Source organism: Thalia democratica, chromosome 7 (genome assembly GCF_965202585.1).
Source record: "Thalia democratica chromosome 7, ktThaDemo2.hap1.1, whole genome shotgun sequence".
Classification (NCBI taxonomy): Eukaryota; Metazoa; Chordata; class Thaliacea; order Salpida; family Salpidae; genus Thalia; species Thalia democratica.
In genome coordinates, this window is record NC_139171.1 from 59,179,356 (window position 1) to 59,206,872 (window position 27,517).

Consider the following 27,517-nt stretch of genomic DNA (forward strand, 5'->3'; position numbering starts at 1 on the left):
AGATATATAATTAGATTAAATTATGAATGTTCAGCAGCAGCAGGGAACTTCCAACGATGCTTTTGCTCAGCCTCCAGCTGAAATTTACATGGAAGGCTGGCTCTACAAGAAAGGTTTGTTAAGTATATTATGATGTATAAAATTTTTACTTTTCAATTGAATGATAAATATATAGATTTGTAAATCGTTTTTATTTTGATAATTTCTTATTTACATGGAAGGCTGGCTTTACAAGAAAGGTTTGTTAGATATATTGTTATGTATAAACTTTTGAACTTTTTACTTTTCAATCGTACGAACAATGTATAGATTTGTCAATCGTTTTTATTTTGATAATTACTACTATAATTTACATATAAGACTGACTGTACAAATAGGTTTGTTAAATATATTGTTATGTATAAACTTTTTACTTTTCAATTGTATGAAAAATATATAGATTTGTAAGTATTTTTTATTTTGATAATTTCTTATTTACATGTAAGACAGGCTGTACAAAAAGGTTTGTTAAATCAATTAAGAATAAAAGTAATGTTTAAATTCTATGTTGCCTGATAGTTTCAATGCAAATATAAAACAGTAAAAGTTTATTGTTAACATAGTGGTATTTCTTAAGTAACAAAGCAAATTTCAATGAACTGTTGATAGTTGAAGCATATTTGCTGTTAAGACCTTAAGATGGAATCCAGTTTCCTTAACAAAACAATGGCTAACATGGCTTACAAACAGATTGTTATAAATTGTCTGTAACTAAATTTTCTTTTTTAAAAATTAAACAAGGATTTTATAGTTTTTTAATTAAAATAAGACTTAGTCAGTCTTATGTTTTAGTAAGTTGTTAATTATAAACATCTTTGAATTAAGTTACAGACTAACAAAGTTGTTGTTAATCAAATTTTAAGGTGTTTAAAAATAACAGTACACTATGAAACACAGTAAAATACTAATGTTTGACAACTACTCAAAAGTAGTTTAAACTTTTTACCATGTATTTTATTTAGCAGCTAACACAAATCTTTCAGTATAGATCAAGATATATAAACAAATTCCCCCCCCCCCCCTCCCATAAATGACAAAATGAGTTCCCAAAAAATTTTCAAAGTCCAAATTTCTTGTGCTTTTACGTTAAAGTATTGGAAGGGTTGAAGAGAAATCAATTAATTGTTTGTAACATACTATTCACTTACAACTATTTAATAACCTACACAGCTGAGTACATGAAGAGCTGGAGAGTCAGGTTCTTCCAGTTGAAAACAGACTGCTCGTTTCTTGGCTTTAAACACGACGGGCAGAAAAACGAGGGATGTGCCCCGTTGAACAACTTCAGTGTGAAAAGTTAGTTGATAATAAAAATTTTATAAAACTAAAAAAAAAACAAAGTAGAATAAGTAGAAATAAAATAAAAATGTTGAGATTTTATGCCCCTAGCACTTTAGTGTGAAAAGTTAGTTGATAATAACAATATAAAAAGATAAAAGCCTTTATAGAATAAGTAAAAATTATAAATGTTGAATTTTATGTTTCTGAATAACTTAAGTGTAAAAAGTAAGTTGATGATTTTAAAATATTTTAAATTAAACAATTAAATAGAATTATAACACAAATTTATTTTGAGTTGTGTGCCATTGAACAACTTCAGTGTAAAAAATAGATAAATAATATTTGAGTTCGGCTATCATTTGATTAGGTACTGAATAGATAGTTTTGCACGTCTTGACAACATCAGTGTAAAAAATAACTTGAAATTTCAAATTAACTATTTGCTCAAGAATAGGTTGTGGGTCATTGAACAGTTTAGTGTGAATAGTTTTAGATTTAAATAGTTACTGACAACCTAAGTTTCCAACTTAATTTTAGTCTTGATTTAAAAAAGAAGTTTGTTTTGTACACTTAGAAGTGCACCTCTGAACTAGTCCAAGAGTGTGGAGACATTTGTTGTAATAAAGTTTGTAAATTTTTATATAACTCATTGAGAAGTGGTTTAATAAAAAAAGTGTAAGAACTCAAGTTTTATGCCATTTAAGAGTTTTAGTGTTACAAGCGTAAACGCCTTTTCAAGCTAAATTTTTAGACATCTAACCGTGTCTAATATATTTTGATTGTTTGTAAATAAACTAAAATGGAAATTAGGCTGAAGTGAAAATTACTAAATTGGCACCAGTGACAACTGTTTGGTGAGAACTTGCTCTAATGCAAATTTGAATCAATCAATAAGTTGTTAAGCATATGTTGCTGCATAACTCTGTAAAGTCGTTTTAGCAAACATTTCACCAACAGTTAGTAAGCTTCAATATAAAACAGCTCTCAAATTTAAACAAAAGCATTTTGACAATTCTTAATCATGAAACTATACTCCTTAAATAATTATAACTTAGAAAACTATTTATCTACCAACAGTTGTTTGCAATTTGTCACAAGGTTCAACACATAAATAGATGGACACTTGAGAAAAATTTTGAAATTAAAAACAAAAATTTATTAATCAACAATTATATTCAAAAAATGATTTTCTTTAACATATAATTCGATTATCAACAGTCTGCAATGTACTGTATTGTCACGAGGTAATTAAAAAAAAGGAAGAGCACTTAGAAAACTACTTAAAATTTATAAAGTAGATTTATTTATTTACTATAAATAAAAAGATATTGAAAAAATTTCATTTATCAACAGTACACAATTGTTTTAAATTTAATATTTTTTTACAGCCTGTAACAAACTGTATTGTTCTCAGGTGAATAATAAAAAAGGGAACACTATATTATAAATATAAACCATAATATAGAAATTAATATAATATAAAAAAATTGAAATATTAAAGAGACAATTTCAAATTCAGAGTTTTTTATTTAACACTGTGTTTCATGCGTTGTGCCATGATCACAAAACCCTATAAAGCAATACTGACAAGGCTATATATATACTTTTATTAAGTGTTATTAACGAGTACAATGGTTTCTATGTACTATGTATTGTATATAAATTAATACAAATAGTTTTAATTTATTTTCAGTTTGCAAAATGTTGTATTGTTCTAAGATAATTACAAAGAAGGAAGAATTCTATTATAAGTATTACCCATGATATAATATATAAAAATACAAACAATTTTCAATTAATTTTTTTCTACAGTTTGCAAGGTATTGTACTGCCACAATATAAATTATAAGAAGGGGCGCACCTTGTACCCCTTCATAGTGAGACTGATGCAGTACACTACAGTCATCGAGAGGAACTTTGCCACAGAGTCGGAGGAAGAGAGGTTAATTATTAAAAACTGCTGTTTTTTCAATAAACACGGTGTGAAAAAAAATGTTGTTTTTTTGTTGGTTTTTGTTAAGTCTAGCAAAAAATGCTGGGTTTTGCACGTTTATAATTTTGATTGCGACTGTTGAGCGTGTAAAAAGTCTCTTTGTCCACTAGAAGGTTTTGAAAGTACTCTAAACTTCAAATTGTATTCTAAATAACACTCTTTTAAATAGTTTTGTTGATATGGGTAAGCCACTGTATTTCTTAATGCCCTTTTGTAAGAGGTTATTTTAGTTCCATCAAATGTTTTTGTAAAATTTATTTTTGTTTCTTATACGAAATCTATAAGCAGATATATTTGATTTGTTAGCATGAGTACATTTTGCTAAACAATTCTTTTAAAACTTTTGAGACAGAATGGGCTTTTTTAATTGTTTTCTGTACAAATGTATGAAGAAAAAAATATTAATTTCCAATTTTCTCAAAAATCAAAAGTTCACTATAAATTCAAATATCTTAGGTTTGTTAGACTGGGGACTACTATGTTTTAGAAAATATTCTTTATATTAAAAACCGAATACATAAAAAGCAATATTTAAGACAAATTTTGGCAAAATAAATTGAGCTTCTTAAAAAAAGATAAAAAAGTAGACTTTTTTCAATATTGAAAAATAATATTAAAAAAAAAGGACAAGTAAGGCAAAAATTTAAATAAAAAAATAAAGTTATCAAACTATTGGTGAAGTATGTTTTAAATAAATTATATTTTGCCATTTTTTCATTTTATAATAACTGTTATCTCAGACTTTGGCCCCTTTTAAAAAATAATTTGAGTTGTTTTAGCTCAAAATATATTTAGTATTTAGAATAATTTTACAAAATCAAAATAAGTCTTGTATAAAACAAGCTGTGACCCTCTTATGGCCTTAAGAAAATTTTATAGTAAGTGACAGTGCTTATCAAAAAAAAGCAGTTTGGGTGCTACTTAAATACACTTTTGGCACAGTCATTTTGAAACATTTATACCAAGAAAATGTACGAAGTCTGTTCAGTTTCGAAACTGATTTTGCTAGGTCGGTTAATAAGCATCAAAAAATGTTAGTTTAAAGTTCGTAATAAAGAAATGGGCAAAAATAATATATTTGCTACTTGATTGCTTCTTAAATTTTTTTAATTTAAACTATTGGACCTGTGTGCTCAATAAAGAATTTTTAGTTTGAATTACTATACCAGAGTTTCCCAAACGCCCCCTTTGAGGAACTTGAAAAAGCAATGCCTTCCCCCTTAGATTTCTCAAAAAAAAAAAAACCAAAAATACGCCTGAGACCTTTTTTTGCTCTTCACCATCAACTCCAGAATACCTAGCATAAGTTTTAAATTATGGCCCCCCTAACGCCCCTTTACTAGTCACCCATTCTTAAGCCCGCAAGGGACAACTTTAGGAAATCCTGATCTGCTTACTTCCCTAATGAGTTGTATAATATAATTGTTAATAATACATTTTTTTGTGCTTAATATCCCTTCCCTGAGTTTCAAAGAATTAAAAAAAAATTTACTTGCTGTTATAAACTGAGTTACAGAATACTTGACACACGAGAAACTGTTGCTTTTTAAACACGGCCCATTTATTTTGAAAGGTTTGGTAGTTACGGTCATAAAAAGTTTATAAAAAAATATATAGTTATTTATTTTATTAAAAACGTTAGTGCCGTAAACTGTTCATAGACTACGTTCCGAGAGTTTTAAATCCACAGCAAAAGAGTAATTGAAATTTTCAATGTCAAACTAACAAAACTGACAAAATTTCAAAAATACAAACAAGTTTTTTGTGATCTTAGTGACTCATGTTTGATGATTTTCAAAAGACAAACGTTATTTGTTACAAAATAAATTATTCAGAGCATCTACGGAAGATTGTTAAAATTGTAAACTTGCCTGGTGATCATTAAACTTTCCTTTAAAAACAATTGGTTCCCCAAGTTTTCAGTCGAATAATGAAAATCTGTGCACACTCACTTTTCTATGAAAACAGTTGAAATACAAGGAATTAAATCAGCAAACTAAAAATAAACATTTATATTTCGGTCATGGAACATATTGATTTTTCGATCATGTTATGTAGTATTCAAATTAATTTGTTCTATTTATTTCATGACTCTTCGAAATCTATATTGCCAGCAATTTATTAAAAAAGGAAAAATTTCATTTTTTTCTTCCAAAAAGAATCAACTGTTTATATTTCTGTCGTGTTTAGTAAACACCAAATTAAAATATTCAAAACTCGTGTTTGCAAATAAAAACTTGTTTCTCCTCAAAATATCAACAGTTGTTTTACTTTTTTCTTTTTTGAATACTTTTGTTGTATTCAGCAAACACCAGAATACTTCATTTGAAGTTTATGTTTGCAATACTGAAGAGTACGTGTGTGATTATTCATGGTCTTCCTTGTTTTGTGAGGTTGGTGTTGAATATTTATATATTCTAATTAATTTTATTTTTATTAATAAGGTTTAGTGAAATAATTTTCAGCTTAATTGTTGCGATGATTTAAAAAAGATTTCGTTTGGAAGCCTTAAGATAACTTGGATTGAAGTTTAATTTTGTGATAGTTGAATTAAAGGGGTTATCAGTTTATTTATATTAATTAGTATAAACTTAGTAAATGTATAAGTTCTTTAGAATTGAAAGAAAAATACATCCATTATTGTATAGTTTAAGTTTTAGTTTGGATAAAATAAATTACAGTTTTGCAGATACAATGTAAGTTCAATTATTGTTATATTATATATATCTATAATAATTTTTAAAGTTCAGGATTGTTGTTTTTTGGTAGTTTTATTTAATGTTATATGTTGTTAAGTATTATTGATTGTAGACAATAGACATATCACGTCATATGACTGACTACTCAGTCAAAAACAGGTTTAACTTAACTAGTTATTGCATTAAACTCAAATTTTTTTTTGTTTCTCAAACGCTCTTTCAATATTTATTTTGTTCAATGTACTTGTTTTTACACAACGAGTAAATTTAACAAAATTATTTATATATATCCTAAATTAAAACGGGCTGGTATCGAAATAACTATTTGCTGTTTCGTAATACCTTTATGACGTAGTTACAGTTGTTTATTTTATGACAAATGTGTGAAATATTTGCCACAATAACTTGTTTTGAATGTATTTTAAAATTTAAATAAACATCCTTTGTTTAAGACGGTATTATCTTTTTGTTTTTACAAGGCTTCTGTTTGATCGTTCGAGAATGTTTACAAGCATTTATTTTATTTAGGATTTAAAAAATATTAAATTGTTTTTTTAATTAAAAACAAAGTCTGAGGTTTTAAAATGTAGAAAAGTACTTTAAAACAATAGGTGAATTATAATAAAAAAAGTGAAATCCTATTTCAAGATTTTTACAATTTCTTAAAGATGACTGTAAAAGCTCAAAAAGCTGTGTATGGGAGGAAATTTATGACAAAATTAATTGTTGTGAATCTAATTTTAAACAAATTTACAGACCTTGAAAAATTCAAAGTTTTCAGGCTACATTAAGCACTTGAAAAATAAAAAAATACAAGACCAGGCAAGAACATTACGCAACATATATTCAATTACTACAAAATAATTGAATCTTTAATTTAAAAATTAGTGTACTTTTGTATTATTAGATTATAATTAATTAAAGAAAATCTTATGTTTTTTATTTTTTGCACATGAAATAACAAAATTAAAACTGATTTGCCGTAAAACTTTAGATCACGCACCATATATTAGATAAAAGTTAAATTAACAGAAACAAGCAAAAAGCTTTTATTTAAATTACATTTTCGGTTAAAAGTTATTTTTTACAAAGTCAACTATTAATTTTATAAAATTTTAATGGCGTTTTTTATAATTGTGCAACAAGGACCAATAGTAGGTGTACATTTGTAACATTGACAAAATATTAGTACATTTATGCCGTTTTTCACTTTTTGCATATAATATACCAGGGACCGGTGGTGTGAGGCCATAGAGCACGTGTACATTTGTAACATTGACAAACTATTAGTACATTTATGGCGTTTTTCACTTTATACATATTCACAACAGGGACCGGTGGTGCGAGGCCATAGAGCACGTGTACATTTGTAACGTTGACAAGTTATTAGTACTTTTATGGCGTTTTTCAATTAATACATATTTACAACAGGGACCGGTGGTGCGAGGCCATAGAGCACGTTTACAGGAGTGAAAAGGAAAGAATCAGAATGGCGGCAAGCGGGGACGCCAACGAACCGTTGAAAGAAATTGTTAGTTTACTTTATTTTTTTATATTTTATAAGTTTCTGTGTTACAATTAAAATTTTAATGGACTATTCTAGGTTTTTTTTTCAAATTAATTCTTTACTGTGTAAATTTTCAAACTGACATTAACAAATTTAAAATGAGTCAAAATACCTCATTTTAGCGTTACATACTAACTGTAGTTTTAGTTAAAACATTTAAACATAAAATACTTTTTGACCGGTGAATAATACATCTGTTTACTCAATACAAAAATGAATTTTGAATATTTTAATACGTTCAACTGCTTTTTGATACTTTTTTAACATTTAATAGAAAATGTCTTATTTCGAGCAAGAGGTATTTTTAAGTTATTTTGATAAATTGATAAATAACATAAACAACCGCCTTTAATAATAAGTTTGATATTAAACTAAGCAGAAAATCCAGCATTAAGATGCAAACTGTTTTTTTTTAAACTCACAATTTTACACAGAACATGAGCGACTTCGAGTACATCAAGGTCCTCGGCAAAGGCACGTTCGGCAAGGTATTTTCATTTTATTTATTACTTGTTTAACAAAAATGTAATTTCATTTAATATTAAGGTGATGCTCGTTTCTGAAAAGAAAACAAAAGAGTTCCACGCGATGAAAGTTTTGAAGAAGCACGTTGTTGTGAATAAGGTTGGTCAACATGCATATATTTTAGTTAATTAAACATTTTCACAATTGTTAAGTTTCAATCCACAAAGGTTCTTAATGTTGTTGTAAATAAGGTTGGTCAATATGTATATATTTTAGTGAAATAATTATTTTCATCATTATTAAGTTTTCACGCCACAAATGTTGTTAAGAAGAGTTTTGTTCTTAATGAGGTGAGATGAAATTTAATTTATGAATATTTTCATGTTATTTAAGGTTGTTTAAAAAGGTAAAAAATAGGTTGGTGAGATGTTACTTAAACTAATTACCTCCTTTGGTTTAAAAAATAGTTAAATTGACTTCAAGTTTTGATGATTTTTAGTAAGGATTTTGAAAACAATTCAAGTTTAATTTTTTTATAAATTGATGCCTGTAGTATAATTAAATTTAATACATCTTCTGTTATTTTAATCAGTAGGTGAAGGACTATAGTTAATTTGCATAAAATGTAATAAACAATAAAAAAATATTTATCATGTTTATGTGTCTTACACCAACATGCATACATTGGAAGTGTATAATTATTGTTACTAAGCTTTGGCTTTTAATTCCCTCATAATTGGGCTTAACTTATGAGTCTTAAAAATGTGTCGAAGAGAGTTTTAAAACTAAAGTGTTTAATACTCAGGTAGGGTTAATAAAAATTGAATTTTGTTTGCTTACCAGTTTTTGCGCTGTCAGCATTTTACCAAATTTTCGCCCGAGCAAAATATTTTGTAAAAATAACAAATAAGTTTAGTCATTGCCTACTTATAACCTGTATAGCAGCAGCTAGCTAAATTATATGAAAGTAGAGATTGAGAAACTAGTAAACAAAATATTTATTGGTGTTTGAAATGAAAAAGACGTGTATTTGTCCAAAACTGTACTTCTAAAAATAATTAGCCAATTTTCATGTTTAGCTTATTATTAAAAAGTTCATTAATGTATTTTTTTTTATATTGAAAGTTAAATGTATAAAGTTTTGAACTTTAGAAACCACTATACTAGAAACTTACTAAGTGTAAGTAGTATTTAATGACATGAACTTAATAACCATGATCAAATCTTGTTTACAATTTCTACAGAGCTTGTTTAGCTTAGTTAAAATTTTTTTAAATGTAAATTTTGTTGAAGTTTTTGCAAACCGTAAACTTAATTTTAAATATAAACAAAAATATGTTGTTTTGGATGACAAGCTAAAATTCACTTGTTTTTTATTTAAACCTTGAAACCGTAAATACGAAGGTGACACATGGTAAAAATAAGGTAGTTATACAAACTTATAATTATAAACTTTTTCGAGTTAAAGTGTTGTTCAAATACAATCTTAACTTTATGTTATTACTTCTTGCATTTGTTTGTGTATAAAGTCTAAAGTAGTTGAATTGACAACAATAAATTCTTATACTTATCCAGCTTATTTAAAAGTTAATTTGATCAAAACTACTATGCAGCAATACCACTTTTTATTAGTGTTAGTTAACATTTAAGTTATCTTCTTTGAATTAACCAATTCGAACTTACTTTTTATAAACCTGCTTATTTTTAGTAATGATAGTATTATGTAAATTCTCTTACTATTCGCCAGTTCATGTGGTCTGAAAATTACGAGGTTGAACAGTTGATCAGATCAGGTTTATTCGGTTAAATGCAAATTTTGCTTGTGGTTAGAGCCCGAAGCCATGTGTATTAAGAACTTACTGTAATAAATTGATTTAAATTGAATTGTTTGAAGGTAGTCTGCCTTTTCTGTAGTAAGAATTGGACAGCTTTGAATAATGCGATCTACATGTTATAAACTGGTAGCACAAGTGTAAAAGTTTGCACGGAAATTAAACATTTCAATTTAACTAGCATTTGATGACCAAATATGTAAGATTTTAATCAATCTTTAGTTGTATTGTAATAGTAAATCGAACAAAATCTTTATTGTAAAAGTTGCTCTAAGTTTTGGTACAAACTAGGTTTGTCAACGTTTTAATACAATATATTCATACTTATCGCACTGGTGTTAATTTAATTATTAAATTTCACTCATAAGTGTATTGTAAAAGCTCACGTATTTTCATATAAACTACCAAAGGCTTGCATTGTCAGAAAATCCATTTTTGTTTGTTATAAATTTTAGCTGAAAGTTTGTTACAAAAATAAAAATAACCTAAGGAATTATGGAAAGTATTATTGACATTAATGCCCACATATATAAGTAAGTGCATTAATAAATTAAATGCACTTACTTATATAGCTTATTAGTGGTAAACATTAAGCATGACAATTTTTTGTCATCATCAGTTGTAGCAGTTTGTAATAAACAAATGTGTAATGTGCCAATACGTATTTAATATGCACACAATTTGTAGTGCAGTGTAAATTAAATTACTAACAGCTTACTAGTAACACTCATCAGCAGTTCAGTGGGAAGTTTGCTGCCAGTAGTAGTGTTTTGAATAATTAATAAAAAATACTGCATATTGTGGTGAATTTAATCAGTTATACACTCAGCTTACATGTGAGTATTAAGTATTTAAACTAACTAACATTCAAATTAAGCTGGGAAATTCGCTCCATAATTTGTTTTAGCAATATTTGGTTGTAAATAGAAATATATTGAAACATAGTATAACAATTTATGCAGTGAGGCATCAATTAAGTTACTAATACAGCTTGCATGTTAATAGTTTATTTTGTAAGCTTAATATATATAGTTTACTAACAGTAAATTCAACATACACACACTGTAGTGTGAATTAAATCACTGATACACAGCTGAATTACAAAAGGTGCAAGTTAGTATTATTGTGTAAAGTCACTAATACATACAGCTTGCATATTGGTAGTTCATTGTGTAAAGAATAATATATTATTACAATACACATTTGTGCATAGACATTATTGTAGTTTGTTGTGTAAAGTCTCGCGTTGTTTTCAAGTTATACGAGTTTAAACAATACGTATAAATACAATATACACGACAGTACACACACATTTGCAAGGTTCAACTCAATTCGTCTTGTTTGTTTCAGTTGTAACAAATAAAAATATTTTCCACATTTTGTTGTTTTGAACTGGTAAAAACTGGGGCCATTACTCACAGAGCTGTTATAAGTTTCCAAGCTTTGTTTGTCGGTTGTTCAGTTTAAGGTAATAGTTTTACAGTTAGTTTTAGATTATTTAAAATTATTTTGTAAAAAGTACTACAAAGTTTTAGGAGTTTGTTAACTTTTTTCTGATTTAGTTTATGGTAAATTATTGTTAACAAAATTTTTCATTAGTCTAATTACAAAATATATAATATTTATACAAAATAAATGACTTTTTGAACTTTCGTTTTAAATGTGAAAGTAAATATAATCAGAAGGGTAAAAGATAAGAATTAATTGACGTATTTAAATGAACAAACAATAATTGTAAGATGATAGTGTCTGCGTTTTATTTTGAATTTATAACACACATAAACACTGTACTATTAAACAATATTTTCTTAACAAAAATCGCTTGATTTTTTTAAAGATTTGATAAGTTGTTGCATTAGAGCTAATATTGTTTACCATTCACATACTTATAAGTAGCTACAGTGATAGTACATTACAAAGTAATATCTTTCATTACTGTTTAAATTTTTATCTGAAATGTATATAAATCAAATAACTTTTATATATATATTTTAAATATATTATGCATTATTGTTCAAATGGTATTAAAAAAAACAGTTAAATTTTTAAACTTTTACAACAGTTTAACAATCATATAAGCAATAAATAACGAAAATAGTCGTTAAATTATGTAACAAATTTTTTAATGGAAATAAAATGAATAATGTTTGAGCAAATAGTTGTGTTTGTGACGTCACCGTGTAAAGGTGGCTTGTATTTGGAAGTGACGTCATAATTCAAGCACATTTGTCACACTTCCGTTTTCACTTTTTCTTAAAAAAATGTTAAAAAAAATTAACACTAAAAATGGTAAAGTAAATTTTGACTTTTTCTTATAATAAATACTAAAAAAAGTTAACACTAAAAATGGTGTTATTTATATTTTAAAGTTCATTTCAAGACCGAAATTTTTAATTAAATTTTGTCCTGTTAGATTTTATCAGAAGTTTTAATTTAATTTTCTTATAAAAAATTGTTTATAAAAGCTTATACTAAAGTTGTAACATAAAGTTTTCCAAGTTGAAAAAGATTTCAAAAATATTTAAAAAAAATTTTTGGCTGTTCAAATTTTTTCAGACGCCTTAACTTTTTGAAAAGTTTTAGTGTTGCAATCGACATGGTATTTCTTAAGATATTATTTAAATTTTTAAACAGATTAACTTACTAATTAGTTGTAGCTTAATACCTTGAAAACAAAACTTGATTGGCTTCTTAAATTATGAATGTAATGATAGTAGTAATATTTTAAATTATAATTTATTTAGTAAAAAAAGGTAAAGAGGTAAATAAATTTTTGTATATTGGTAAACTAATGACTTTGAGAAAACAAGGTGGCCCCCACTATTAATACAAAATTTTTGTAAAGAATTAAACTTGATAGAGTTTGAAAATAGTGATAATTTTTGCTTTAACATGTAAGCATCACTAATGTTGTAAGATCAAATTTATTCTTTTTTACAAAAAGAGCAGTGCTATCGAAAATATTAATTATTAGGAAAATAAGTTTTCTTTATACCAACTTTAAGAAACTTTCAAATATGAATATAGTTGAATTTTAAAAAAATTATAGTTAATACTTAATGAATCATTTTAACTTTGGCTAACTGGTTTCTGCTTATTTTTTTTGAAAAATAGTCTCCAATTTTCGACGCATATAAAAAACAATATCCACAATCTAAGTAAGAAATCTTAAAACTTAGTAATTTTAAAACAAGAAGCTGTAACTTTTTATATTAATTTACAAGTAAAACATTGTCCCAAATGAAATACAATCCGACAAAAATCCCCAATAAAAATAGGCGTAATAAAACATAAAAAATTATCTTATTTCAACACAGACGTCTATGTGTTTTCCTTATATTTGTTTTCTCGACATTTAGAAAGCAAACAATTTTTCTTGTGACATTTGCGTTCGTCTGCAAGTAACTGCGCATAAGGTTCAACTTCAATTGCAACATTTTCTTGTTTTTATATCAGTTTATTGTTTAATTTGGGTCACATCTTGTTTTCGCCTCTTTCTAATATTAGATTTTGTTGCGCAAAAATGTAATTTTTTGGATTTCGAGTAAAATAGTAAAAATTTTCAGAGTTATTCGGGTCATTTCGTTTTGTTCTCGTGTTTTCAAATTGTGAAATGAAAATGTAATTTTTCATCTCACTTTTAGCAATTCGAATCTTTTACGTACTTTTTTTTGACTCTGTTATTTTTCCTTTTGATGATTAAAACTATATTTTCAGAGTTGGAAAAAAAATTCCAACTTTTAAGTCACGTACCGTCTATCTATTTTATTAGCTTCTGTTTTTTTAATAAGGAATAAGAGAGTGAGTTTTGGAAAAACAAAGTTCTTCAGTTTTGTTTACAAAACATCTGGATAATTTTCTCACGCGACAAATTGTTTTTGTTGTGGTTTTTTTCAGAATGGAAATTGAAATGTTTACAAAGATTAAAAGTCGACCTTGAGGTTGTATTTGTGAAAAACAATTAATTTTATTTTAAAACTTAAAAAAAAAACATGTGCCCTTAGAAAATTTCTTTTAGTAATAAGTAAAACAGAAATATTGCATTTATTCGAGCTATTTTTAGGCATATTTAAAAATTTAAAACTAAAAAAGTATAGATTAAAGTAGCCCAACTCTTGGTTACGATAATTTTAGACGTAACCTTGAGAATTTTTTTATTTTTGTACTTTTATGAAATTATTCAAAAATGAAATATTTTTTAGTACTTCAACATAATGGAGCAGAACACAAAATAATTAAAATAAATTTTTTTTATTATTGTTTAAAGAACAATATAATTTAACTAAATTAAGTTAATTAAGAAATATTAAAAATATAACCAAAATAATTATAAATTAAATATTATTTTATTAGGACGAAGTAGAGCACACAATGACTGAAAGAAAAGTTCTGCAAGACATCAAGCATCCTTTCTTATGTGTGAGTTTCTTATTTGTTATATTTTTAATATTTTTAAGGTATAAATTTATTGTATTAGAACACAAATCCGTAGAGTTTATTACAGTGTTAAAAAAAATACCAGTTGATGAAATGCCAATTGGTGAAGCCAATATATGAACTTAAAGTTTAATTTAATAAAATACCTTTTAATATAATATGTTAGAAACAAGTTGGTACACTGTTTTATAAAGAACATGTATTACTTATTTTTCATAGAAAAAATCATACTTGTTTAAATTCTATAAGATGCTATTTAATCTATAATAAATTATTTCAGCATATTTTCGCGGAACTGGTATTTTCAATCTAAATACCAAATATGAAATAGTTACAATAAAATGTAGAAAAATATTAAAACTCAAATAAACTCAATTAATTAAGTGGTCAAATAACTTGCAGTACAAAAGTTGCAACATTTTTCGATTGTATTTGTAAATTGTTCGTTTTCAATCATAATTAAATAAAAGGCTCATTAATCTTGTCGAGATAAAATATTTTTCAGTGTTTAGTAACTGAAACTGACCTTATCAAAATGTAGTACGTTGCACAATGAAATGAAAAAGGTTTTGTAACACTGGTTTGAATTAATTAAAATAAAATGTTGTCTTGGTTTTAAAATCACTATGTAACAAAAAAAATCAAATAGTTATTGGTTTTATAACCTCTAAAAATGCAAAAAGCACACAGTATATAGTTTTTTAACAATATATAGAAATATTTTTTTATTTCTTTAACTATTTATTCTAGTCACATCTCGATTAAAAAAATTCTTGAAAATTAAAATGAATACAAGCATCTAAATTTCAAGCTTAAAATATTAAGTTTCAAGTTTATTCATTGCACCTGTGTGACGACTTTATCAGTGACTTAAACAAAAAACTTTTGAAGCAAGTTCACACAGGTTTTTGTGTTATCTCGTTTAAAACATTTTGATAAGTAATACTATTGAGTTTGTCCTGAAACCAAAATGTAACTGAATTTTCAATTTATCAAATTTCCAACCCACAAAACAAGGTGTTGACATACAATTTGGTTGAAATTATTTTGATAAGTGGTTAACAATTTCGATAAGTTGACAGTAATTGAGTTTGTTCTAAACTCAAAATGTTACCAACTGAACTTTCAACTTTCAATCCACATGAAATAAAGTGTTGACATACGATATCGTTGAAATATCCTTTTTTTGGTGAAATAACAGATTATTCATTATCCAAAAATATTGTTTGTTTTTAAAATATTTTTCGCAGAAAGTTTAAGCACCATTTACTCGACACAAATTTAAAAAAAGTTTGGTTCTTAATAATCACACAGCAGCAATACCCAAAATAAATGAATAAAAAACCTCAAGTCAAAAATAATAAATTGGTAACTAATTATTCACAACGATTCCAAACTCAGCATTGATTGATATTTAATTAATTTTTTTTCCAGCAATGCAAGTACACATTCCAAACTAGGAATTATTTGAATTTTAATTAGTCTTATTTTTTTCAGCAATGCAAATATACATTCCAATTTCGGAATATTAAAAATTTTCATTAATTTATTATTTTCAGCAATGCAAGTACACGTTCCAAACTCAGCACTATCTCTGTTTTGTTCTCGAGTATGTCAATGGTGGAGAGGTAATGACGTTTTATTCGTATATTTATATATTTTATTAGTTTCTGAATCTACATTAAAATAAAAATGAATAAAAATCTTAAGAAATGTTTCTCAAATCGTTTTTAAAAAATATTCAGGTAAAAAAATAATTACAGTACATCAAATTTCTTTTCACAACTTGTAAACGCTTTGTTTAAAACAATGTTTATCTCAAATCATTAAAAAAAATTAGTTAGATGAAAAAAAGACAATATATAAAATATCTTTTCACAGTTTGTATACTTAAAAACAAAAATTTTAGAAATTTAAACAGACAACATATTATTATTTCAGTTGTTCTTCCACTTGTCCAAGGAGAAAGTGTTCTCTGAGAGTCGCGCGAAGTTCTACGCCCAGGAAATCATCCTCGGCATCAAGTTTCTTCACGATTTTGAAGTCATTTACAGAGATTTGAAGGTGAGAACTTGTTTGGTTTATCTAATTGTAAAAGTGTATACACCACACAAGTGAGAACCAATGGCAAACCTTCTGTTTGTTACAAGTTGAAGTTAAGGAAGAGATCAATAAAATATTAACATAAAAGATATTTTTCAGTACAGTTAAAAAAAGCTGAAGCAAAATTTTTTAATATTTTTTAAGTATGCGAGAAGGTTGGTCCCGAACAAGATTTTTTTTACTGCTGTAAAAACACAGCTTTCAACCAAGTGATTCGTTATTACGTCACAATGTTTTAATTATTACGTCACAACAGTTGGAGAACATCATGCTCGATTGCGATGGTCACGTGAAGATCACCGACTTCGGTTTGTGCAAGCAGGACATCAATGTGCTGAACAAAACTCACACTTTCTGTGGAACACCAGAGTATCTTGCACCAGAGGTAAATTTTTATTGAATTAAATAATTTTATGAGATATTTGGTAAATAAATAAAGTTTTTGTGGCACTTCCGAATATCTTGCCTCAAAGATTGTCATTGTTATTCATTAATTAAATGTTATTATTATTTTTATGTCATCAATGAAAACATTTTGTGGAACACCAGAACACCTTTGGAGGTAAGTATTGCCAATTTAATTTTGTAGTAAATGATAACTATCTACATTCTCTGAAGAATTCTTTAGTATCTTGAACCTAAACTCGAATTTAGTAGTTTTTAAACTGCGAAATGTAAAATAAGTTGTATGCAACTTCAGTAAAAAGAATGTTTGGCGTCTAAGATGATAGAGATCTGATAAAACTTTATAAAAAATACACGTTTATGTGTAATTAGATAGCAACTGAACTTTGATTTTCTCAGTCCAAAAATTATTTGTACACATAGTATCTTTAAAATAGTAAATTTAACAAACAGACAGTTGCATACACTGAGTTAGTAAGTAAATAACAAATAAGAAGGAAAATATGTCTAAATACACGGTTGATTGTTTTAAATACATGATTTTTATACAATTCACCTTATAGGTTCGTTAGTTTAAAAATGTGACATATTTTAAAAGAAAATTAGTTTTATTGTGTTCTTTTGTTAACCCACATACTACAAAAGATGCAAATGTTTTTTATTTTCATCAGACATATGTTAAGAAAGGTACAACAATAAAAAAAAGTAAAATAAATAAATGCTGTTATAAATTTGAATAACAAAAAAAAAATTTTTAGAATAAGCAAATATGCCTAAAGAATTTTACTAAGACTGCAAATTGATAAATAAAATTTTTATTTCATATAGAAAATAGTAAACAAAAACATTTTCAATAGATTTTATCAGCTTTTTATAGGTTTTAATGTGAAATAAATTTTGTTGGTTTATTCGTTCATGACTACGTAATAGTTTATAAAGTTAAAATACATGTTTATCAGTTTAAAATAGTTTTGTTAATCATTATGTAAACTAACATTTATATTTGACAAAAATAGTCTTTCATCGTTGTCCGAAACAGTGACAGCTTTTACTGCTTGTTTGTTGTTTAATTTTGAGAAAAGAACAAAGTTTATTTTGCTGTGTGTTTGCTTTTCAGTAACCAAATCGCAAACAAGTTGTTTGTTCAATTAAAAAGTTTGTTCACCAAACTCACTACAAATATTAACAAAGGTTGAAATGCAATTTTTATTGTTAATTTATACCAGAGTAACAGAATGAATAAGAAAGAAATAAAATAAACAGCTAATGTATCACTATGAATAAAAAGTGTTCTTAAAGCATTAACCCCATCAATTAAACATTAATAAAAAAATTAAAAAACCATCTCTATTGTACAAAACAACAATAAAGTATACGTAATTGTATAGACTGTATTGTTTTAAGTTCACGCAACGTTATTGATTTATAATTTTTATATTAACACAAGAAAAAACAAAAAGTTTGTTTACATTGTTTAATTAACCTGATGTCTTTCAGCGTAATATTACTCGAAATACCGCAGAAAAAGCAACTCAAAACAACATGTTTTTAACGTAAAATGTGTAATAAACTTGTTTTCAAAAACAATTTAACTTGATAACTTGCAAGAAATCGTTTTTTCTCCGCAGAAACTCGAAAACAAATTTTTGATTAAAATAAATTGGTTGTGTTGAAATTGTTGTTTAACTTTGACTTTAAGTTAATCATGTAAGTTTATTTTTTACCACAACAAAAAATGATTTCAAAAACATTGTTTTATCAAATAAATTGTTTGTGTTAAAATATTGTCAAATTTAGTTTTAAGTTAATGATAAAGTTTATACTTAACAACAACGGTTTTAATTTGATTTAATTAAATGACTGCCAAGCACAAGTTTACAAATTGACAAGATATTTTTTTTCTAAATAAAAAAACAGACTTACGGTGAATATAGATTTTAATAATTTATCACTTGAAATTTGTAAGCTAATATGTGTAGTATTCAAGTATGAGTTCATAACTTTATAGTATACGCATTGATTCACCCATGCTAGTAATACAAAATTTGAACATTTGTTTTCAAGTTGTATGTTAATTACATTCTTTAGCTTAATTAAGTTAAAAGCATTTAGAGTAATTACCACCTGTAGCTTAAATTCAAAAAATACAGTTTTAAATTCACTTTACTTAATGGCCTTATAAAATCTCAAACAAGTTTTACAAGGTAATAATTAAAAAATTAAAACAAAGATTTAAAAAAAAGTTTAGCTCAATTTATACCATAAATATTAACAGTTTTTTTTATAAAATCAAATATGGGAACAGGTATAACTCAAGGACAATCTATATTTGCATACAATTTGTTTTGACTTTTCGCTGTAAAAACAATTTTACAGAAATATGCAAATTAACAATTTAATAAATTGCAATCGATCAATCTAAATTAGGTAACAAAACCGTTTTTATTTTTAGGTAAAAACAACTTTTACAAATGTTTTTTTTTTACCTTGTTGGATGATTTTCTTTATAAATAATGAATAAATTAAACTACAATCAAAAAAATTGCGTTTCTTACAAATAATAGTCTTTTTTTCAACATTATAAAAATTAAAGCTAAGTAGAAATTGAAAAAAGTATTTAACTTCATTTGAAAGCTGTAAGTATGTGATTAACGTTTATTATACTAGTTAAGTTAAAGTTTCATTAAAAAAAACCGCTTAACACAAAAACAATTTCAAATACATAATTGCGTTTTCCTAAGAGGTTTCAAATTCTATTGAAATATACACGTGCTAAGTAAAATGACATTTTAACATGTAGTCATGATGTGAAAACCAATGTATTGATATTTTATATATGTTCAATAAGTCTTGTACTACTGGTGTGTGCGAAATTGAATTTAATGTTTTAATTTTACTACGGCTCGCGGTTTTTCAAAATCTTTTTTTCTTACCTCAAAATACTGCTTAATATACAATGTAAGTTTAATGTCGCATGGTTAAAAAAATCATTTTTAAAGGCGAAAGCAATTATTAGTTTTATTGTTGTACTGCATAAAATAGTTTTACAACAAAACTGATTTGTCTACTTGATTGATTTTAGTTTTATCTATATAGTGTGTCAGGTTAATTTTAAAGTTTACTTTTTATCGAATTTTAATTGTTTGTTTATCAAGTAGTTTAGTATTATTAAGCAGGTTGTAAAAAATAAAATATTACATGTGTAGTGTATACACAAATATATAATCCTCAAATATATAATCCTCAAATTTACGAAAATAAAATATTACATGTATAGTATATACACAAGTATATAATCCTCAAATTTTCGAAGGAAGATTTGTTGAAATGCACTTCATTAAATATTAAAAAGGCTTCGGCAACCATATAATCTTACTACCTAAAATGAATATTTAAAATCTTGCTTGTTTTTGTAAAAAGACTTGTAGTACAAAATTTTTAAACCCGAGTTAACTTTAGTAATCCACAATTTTTGTTGAAAGCGCAGTACTTTTATGGTAGTTTGGCTGGTAAACCTTTGACAATTTTTTTTGAATTCCCAAATTACCAATTTATTGAAACTGATTTTCTTTAAAAATCCTTCAAGAAATTGCACTGTTGTTATTTATTATCATAAAATAAGTTTTATTAGTAGCTGATTAATTTTATGAGTTGTGAATAAAGCAGACACTGTATGTTTAGTTGTAAGTCCAAGAAAGAAATAACACTGAGTGGTAAAATGCAAAGACTTAAATATTCTTATGATACACAATTTTTTTGATATGTCAAAAAATATAAAAATAATAAAAACATGACCATAAATACTTGGGAACAGTAGTTGTAGAATGATAATCCTTGTTTCAGTGATACTTATCTTAACAAAAACCATTTATTTTAACCATTTACGCTTACATATAAATAATTGTTGTAACCACAACCATTTATTATAGCCATTAATGTTCACCGATTTTATAAAATAATACTTATCTTAAAAACAACCATTTACTTTTTAGAAAATTACTTGGCACAACCACAGCTATATTTTTAAAACCATTTATTTAAACCATTTACGTTCTCTTACAAAAATATTTGTCATAACCACAATTATGTCTCAAAAACCATTTATTTGAGTTGTTAAAATACAAAGACATGCAGACTTAACTACAACTATATCTTAACAACCATTTATCATATAGCTAGACATTGGGTAATATTCTAGGAACAACCATTTGTTTGTATTTTAAATCAAAACAACCATTTTAAGGTACTTGATAACCATTTGATTATGTTTAAATGTTAAACCAACCATTTTACTAGAAAATTCAGTTTACAGACCATTTATATACTGGTTTTTTGAGATTTTTTATAATTTCAACAAATCAAAATAATATATGTTTATTAATTTATTGTTAGAATCTAAACAGATAATTTAGATTACAGATCGATTTATATACTGGTTTTTTGAGATTTTTTATAACAACCACAAATCAAGATTTTATATGTTTATTAAAATAATCCATTCACAGGTCCTCGAAGACAGTGACTACGGACCATCTGTAGACTGGTGGGGCCTTGGTGTCGTGCTCTTTGAAATGGTATGAAAATTTCAATTAAATCTCTGTTTCAAAGTATTTTAATCATTAAAATGATTGATTTTTTCTAATGTAATTTTTTCAAAATATGAAACTTTAATAAGACAATACTAATAAATTAAAAAAATATTTTTTCACATTTATTAAAACTATTTTAATTAAGCGAGTATACGTGGTGTGCGCAATGCAGCTCTTTTTAATTTCTCACCAAACATAGTTTAACACAAAATAAGTTAAACATAGTTAAGCTTTTCATTTGTTGTCAAACGTATTTGCGATTGAAAAATAGTTTTAACTTTATTTAAATGATAATAATATAATTAATAACTAGTTTATTTTTGCGCTTAAAATAAGTTTAAAAAATTTAAATACGCACCTAGCAAAAACTAAAACTTTTAAACACAAACAATAAAAATAATAATAATTTCAAACTTTTCACCTCTTAGATGTGTGGCAAGCTGCAGTTTTACAACCCGAATTTAAATTAAGAATTGTATTAGTTTTTATTAAATACAAACAAAAAAAGATAATTGAAAATTTTTCACATCTCAGGTTTGCGGAAAGCTTCCGTTCTACGACCCGAATCACGACGTTTTGTTCGAGCGGATCCTGATGTCCACCCCCCAGTTTCCCGCCAACATAAGCGAGGAAGTTCACGACCTTTGCAAGGGTCTGTTGGTCAAGAACGTTGAGCAGAGGTTTGTTGTAAAACTTATTTATTTCTATAGATCTGCGGAAATTATTTCTTGTTGATAATGTCGGTTAGGGGTTTGAGATTCAGTAGTATACAAGTAAAACTGTGCCAATTTTTTAAACTAATAAATGTGCGCATTCTGTTTGAACTTTTGTGGGTGAAATAGCTGTAGTTATTATGTTAATGTTATCATATTAGTTTATTGTTTATGAAATCCAATATTTATTTTTATAGTGTGATAAAATATTTTTTATGATGTTCGTAATAAAACTTGCATGACGTCGTAATAGATAAGGATGCAGCCGACGAAATACTCAATCATGATTAGTAAACTTATTTATTAAATAAAGTATCTTATTATTTATTACGTCATGATATTATCATGACGTCACAACAGGTTATGATGATTTGAGAATGGTGCAGACTTAATACTCGATCATAATTTTTAAACTTATTGATGAAATAGTTTATGCTACAATATTTATTACTTATGACATCATGGTATATTGTTAATGACATCATGTTATGTTATTCATGACGTAACTATACACATATTGGGTTATGGCGTCAACAAGGTGCCGATGAAATACTCTATCATGATTATTAAATTAAGTAATTTGATAAAAAGTTAAATAAAGTGTATTATGACGTCACAGGTTGGGTTGCGGTCAGCGGGGTGGCGACGAAATACTCGATCATGATTGGTTCTGCGACACGGACTGGGAAGACGTGTACAACAAAACTGTTAGTTTTATTAAATATTAAAATCTGTTAGTTATTTTATTATTTTCAAATAATTATCAAACTTAAATTAGCTCGGAAGGTGTTCAATGAGTCTGTTAGTTTTTAAATTAATTGTTAACCTTAATATTTTGATATGTATCTAATCAAACGCAGAAAGTTATTAACATTAGCTTTGTGAGTTTTTCATTTTAAAGTTTTTAAGTTCACATGTACATTTTCTAATAACTTTTATGGAGTTTTACTTAAATCCAGCTTAAACACGTTTTTAATTTAATGTCAACGTGTGCGTACTGCTTTCCTCAGATTTTAAGGTTTGAGAAAAAAGTGCGCTCGTTGTCATAAGCTTTTCACTTTACCACGCCACAAATTTTATTAAATAAAATAAACTCATTATGACATCACAGGTGCCGGTGCCGTTCAAGCCGTACATAACTTCGATGACGGACACGAGGTACTTTGACAAGGACTTCACCAACATGCCGGTCCGGTTGACGCCCCCTGACCCGACTGATTTTGACAATTGCGAACCCAATTCGTACAGTACTGTTAGTTGAAAAATTAAGTGTTGTAGCTGAATGGAAATAAAACTGAAATTTAAGGGGTTTAAGAAAGGTTTTGAAATATGAAAATACGTAGTCAAGGTTAGGGATTGATGTTCTTGGACTTAAAACTCAACAGTCAGTAGTTGAGACTTAGTTTTCGATATAAACCTGACCCGACTGATTTTGATAATTGCGAACCCAATTCGTAGAGTACTGTTAGTTTTTAAATCCAGTGTTGTAGTTGAATGGAATGGAGTTAAAATTAAAATTTAAGGGTTTTAAGCGTTGTAATTGTGAATATTTTAAGCTAAAGTTTACGGTTATAGATAGAGATTTAATATAGATATATATATATATATATATATATATATATATATATATATATAGTCAAGGTTCAAGGTTAGCAGTTAATTTTTAGGGAGTTAAAACTCAAATGTCAAGTAGTTAATACTTAGTTGTCGTAGACACCCCCAGATCCAACTGGTTTTGATAACAGCGAGCCCAACTAGTACAGCACTGTTAGTTTTGTGACGTCATAGTTGTTAAGTTATGAGGAAGTCTTAAACAATGAAAGGGACAGGAAGTTTTTAATATAAAAAGGCAGTGGGATAAAGTGCTCAAGTCAAATAGATGAGTAATTTCAGATGTTGAGGGTTGATCTTAAAATTAATGTTTGGAGTTGAGGTCACGATATTTGAATGTTAAAGTATATAATTAGGTAATAAACTATAGGGATCAACTTTTGGTGATTAATGATTTGAGAGGTACTTAGAGGTAGAATCCAATGTGTTAGGTTATAGGTCAACCTTACCCAAAAATTATTCATACAAAAAGCGTTTAGTCTTATATAATAAATGATTGTATTGATTATTACTAGGACTTTTTAAAGATGTTTTGTAGATGTTTGTAAGGTTTGTTAGTACAGTGCTTCCTCGCTAATCCGGCCAAGTTGGGCAAGATTTTTTTGAAAATACGGCCGGATTTGCCTTTGGCCGGATAAGAACAAAATATTGCTTTTTTTACAAATTATCTACCTTAGTTATATCATGAATGTATATAACAAAACGTACTATAAAATTTCTGTTAATTTAATTTATTTTACTTTATTCAAAGAAAAAAGATATAAAGAAAAAAGAATTAAAACAGACAAAACTAAACGAAACAAAATTTTATAAGTTCAATACTTTTCTTCGCCTCTCAAAATGTCATTTAAAGTTGACTTACCAATGTTAAACTGGCTCATTATAACAGCTTTAGGCACATTATTGTTAGCCATTTCGCAAACTTATAACTTGTTTTCAATTGTTAGTTGAACGCGTTTTCGTTTCTTTGCTGTCTTATCCATTTTTTAACCAGATATGTTGATTGTAGTATATTAAAGTGTAACTTGCTTAGCAAAGACAGAAAAATTGCAAATGAATAATAAACAAGTTTGTTACAACTGAGCGGGAAAGTATGAAAAAAAACTTAAGTTTATACAAATGATACTTTATTATGACGTAACAATATATTGCTTGCATACTTATAAAACGTAAATTGAATACTTTTTCGAAGTAAAATGAAATTAAACGCTAAAGTAAATAAAGTCGACTTCTCGACTAAAACCGGCCGGATTAGCGAGGAACCGGATTAGCGAGGACCGGATTAGCGAGGAAGCACTGTAATAAATGCAATTCGATTATAAATTATATATTTTTTAGTTTTATTAAGAATGTTATAAAGATAGCCTGCAATCTAAATATTAAGAAAATTTAAATTTTATAAAATTTTAATAGTAGATTAATTTATCAGATCAAATTATCAATTATTTTAGTTTTTTTACAGTCTGAACTGCGTAAAGCACATAAAATAAAAGAAGGAACAAACTCAACTTTTTATTTTTTATTATTGTTTATATGTCTTGTATTTTATTGTTTATTTACTTTTTATTTTCAATTCTCAACTTTTTATTTTTATTTATTATACATTTTATATTTTTATTTTATTAATTAATTCTCACAGGTGTTCAAGAGGTTCACTTACGTTTCGAGCGTCGACCGCTGTGGCAACAGCCTAACGTAAACATTCAACATTCACATTATTCAACATTTACGCGCTCGACCAGCGCCGAAAAGTTTCTTTATGATGATACGCTGTTTCCACATGTTTGAATGTACTCTTTTGTTTTTTTGAGATAAGATGATTTTTTTCGTCTGTACGTGTCTCTACACACTGTCTGCTTGGCTACCTACATTTTTCTCAAAAATAACGACTTTGATCTTTGTGTTTTTTAAATGGACTTTTCATTAATGTTTTTAAATACTATTAAGTAACAGGGATAATGGGGTCATGATGGTAAAAAGTTTTAAATATCAAGTTTTTTTTACAAAATAAGTTCTTCCGACATTTACCATGATGAAGACGTTGTTGTAAATATTGTAAATAACATATTTTTTTATTTTACAAGTTCTATCTTTGTAAAACCACCTTATATCAAAGTTAAACCAACTGTTTCTGCTTGAATGACTGCAAAACAGACGCGGGTTGAAGTCGTTTTGGAGTTTCTTTTTTGATGTTGCTAAAACTTCTTGCTTGAATTTCACACCACAAACTGGCGAAAAAATCCGCCCGAAAACGCAAACCTTGACAGTTTCGTGTTTAAACTCTGTTTTAAGGCAATTGTATCTGCCACTGAGCTTTCTACCATTCGACATAAAAGCATGAAAAAATTGTGTACGTATGTTTCGCATGGCTTTGAGCTACTTTGTTAAAAACCGGAATAAAAGCTACCACAACATCTTGAAAGCTTTAAACTAGTTTTTAGTATCTGCCGATGGTTGCACTTGTTAAAGAAGTACCCGTTGGTTAAAGGTTTATTCTTGATTTAGTGCAGTTTTAAAACTCTTAAGAAATTATGTGAAAAGCGCTCTGAAAGTATATTTGTGTGTGTATGTTTGATTTATCAAGTTGAGTTTTTCAGTTGTATTTGATTACTTTGTAACAAAAATTGAGTATATGTTGAAGTTGTTGTAATCAGGAAGTTTTGATAACTTTTAATAGTTGTGTTTGATTGAAATGCGCTCTGAAAACGTGTGTGTGTGCGAATGTTTGTTATATCAAGTTGAGTATTTCAGTGTGTTTAATTTGTTTTGTTACAAAAAATTGAGTATATTTCAGTGTGTTACAATTGATTCTTTTTGAAAAGTTAAACGTTTTTAATCATTCCTTTCAATTAAAATTGATTGTTCTTTGATTGCGTGAATCATAAAGTTATAGAAAACACCTTTATATTTTTACTATCAATCTATCTCTACTTTCTATCAATTTTCAAGCAGTTTTTTTTTTAAATCTTTGCTTCTGAAGTGACAGGCGTATGTGTTTTTTGTGACCTCTGCTGTGTTTAAGATTGATTTTATTCAATTTCCAGTTTTAAATGAAATATTTTCGGTTGAGTTGAAGTGTTTGATAAATTTTCTTCACACTAAATCGCCTCGTATTACGTCACAATAAGGAACAAAACTGCTTGTCGGTTCACAAGTTAAAAAATTTTGGTAAATAGATGAGTCCACTGGCAGAAAAGGATTTTAGAACACCCTAAGCGGATTGTGAGTATTTAGGACTTGAGTGGTTAAAAGAATTCGAGGCGTTTTACTATTTTTTTTAAGTGATCCGAGTAAAAAGTGTTGAAGGTATTGCGCGCAAGAAGTTTCGTATTTTCATTTCTTCTTGGGAATGATCTTTGAAATTTTAAGCATCTTTTTTTTTTGCTCTTGCTACATGTATGTCTCTTTGCCTTTCCCTTCGTTCCACACTAAAGCTTTAATACGTCACAACGAAAATTTGTCACGTCATGATAAAAACTGAAACCTGTTCCGATGGGTGCACTTTTATTCCAATAAATGTTTTTTTTTGGAAAATAAGTTGCTCCATTGGCAGTCGGCTTAATAAAAAGTTACAAAATATTTTTTCCAATCAAGCTGATAAGTTCCGTACTAACAATTTTTTGAATGACTTTTTTTTTTTTTTGAGGAAAACATGTTTTTTTTTTGCACAGCTATTATCGATATATCTTTTTTTTTTTTTTGATATTGTCTTCTTCTTGCTATATAAACGTTGGAATGTTAGATACGTATATTTTTTTTCTTGTAATAAACTTGTATAAATGA

At 27.0% G+C, this 27,517-nt stretch overlaps 1 protein-coding gene across 1 annotated transcript; it reads left to right on the top strand.

Annotated features, from left to right (window-relative positions):
- Positions 1–27,517, top strand: LOC145840322 (RAC-gamma serine/threonine-protein kinase-like). The gene is made up of 15 exons (XM_082947542.1): positions 1–113; positions 1,210–1,335; positions 3,133–3,262; positions 7,444–7,543; positions 8,014–8,067; positions 8,126–8,203; positions 14,230–14,295; positions 15,873–15,941; positions 16,255–16,377; positions 16,673–16,801; positions 21,327–21,395; positions 21,945–22,090; positions 22,743–22,830; positions 23,235–23,375; positions 25,374–27,517. Exons 1-15 carry the CDS (start codon positions 23–25, stop codon positions 25,431–25,433), a joined length of 1,470 nt encoding a protein of 489 aa, XP_082803668.1. The 5' UTR covers positions 1–22; the 3' UTR covers positions 25,434–27,517.

Bases quoted from the DNA above. Each gene is read 5' to 3' on its own strand.
- LOC145840322 (XM_082947542.1), top strand. From the start codon at position 23: ATGAATGTTCAGCAGCAGCAGGGAACTTCCAACGATGCTTTTGCTCAG. The intron at 114-1,209 runs GTTTGTTAAGTA...TAACCTACACAG, and splicing joins AGGCTGGCTCTACAAGAAAG to CTGAGTACATGAAGAGCTGG. The intron at 1,336-3,132 runs GTTAGTTGATAA...TTTTTTCTACAG, and splicing joins GAACAACTTCAGTGTGAAAA to TTTGCAAGGTATTGTACTGC.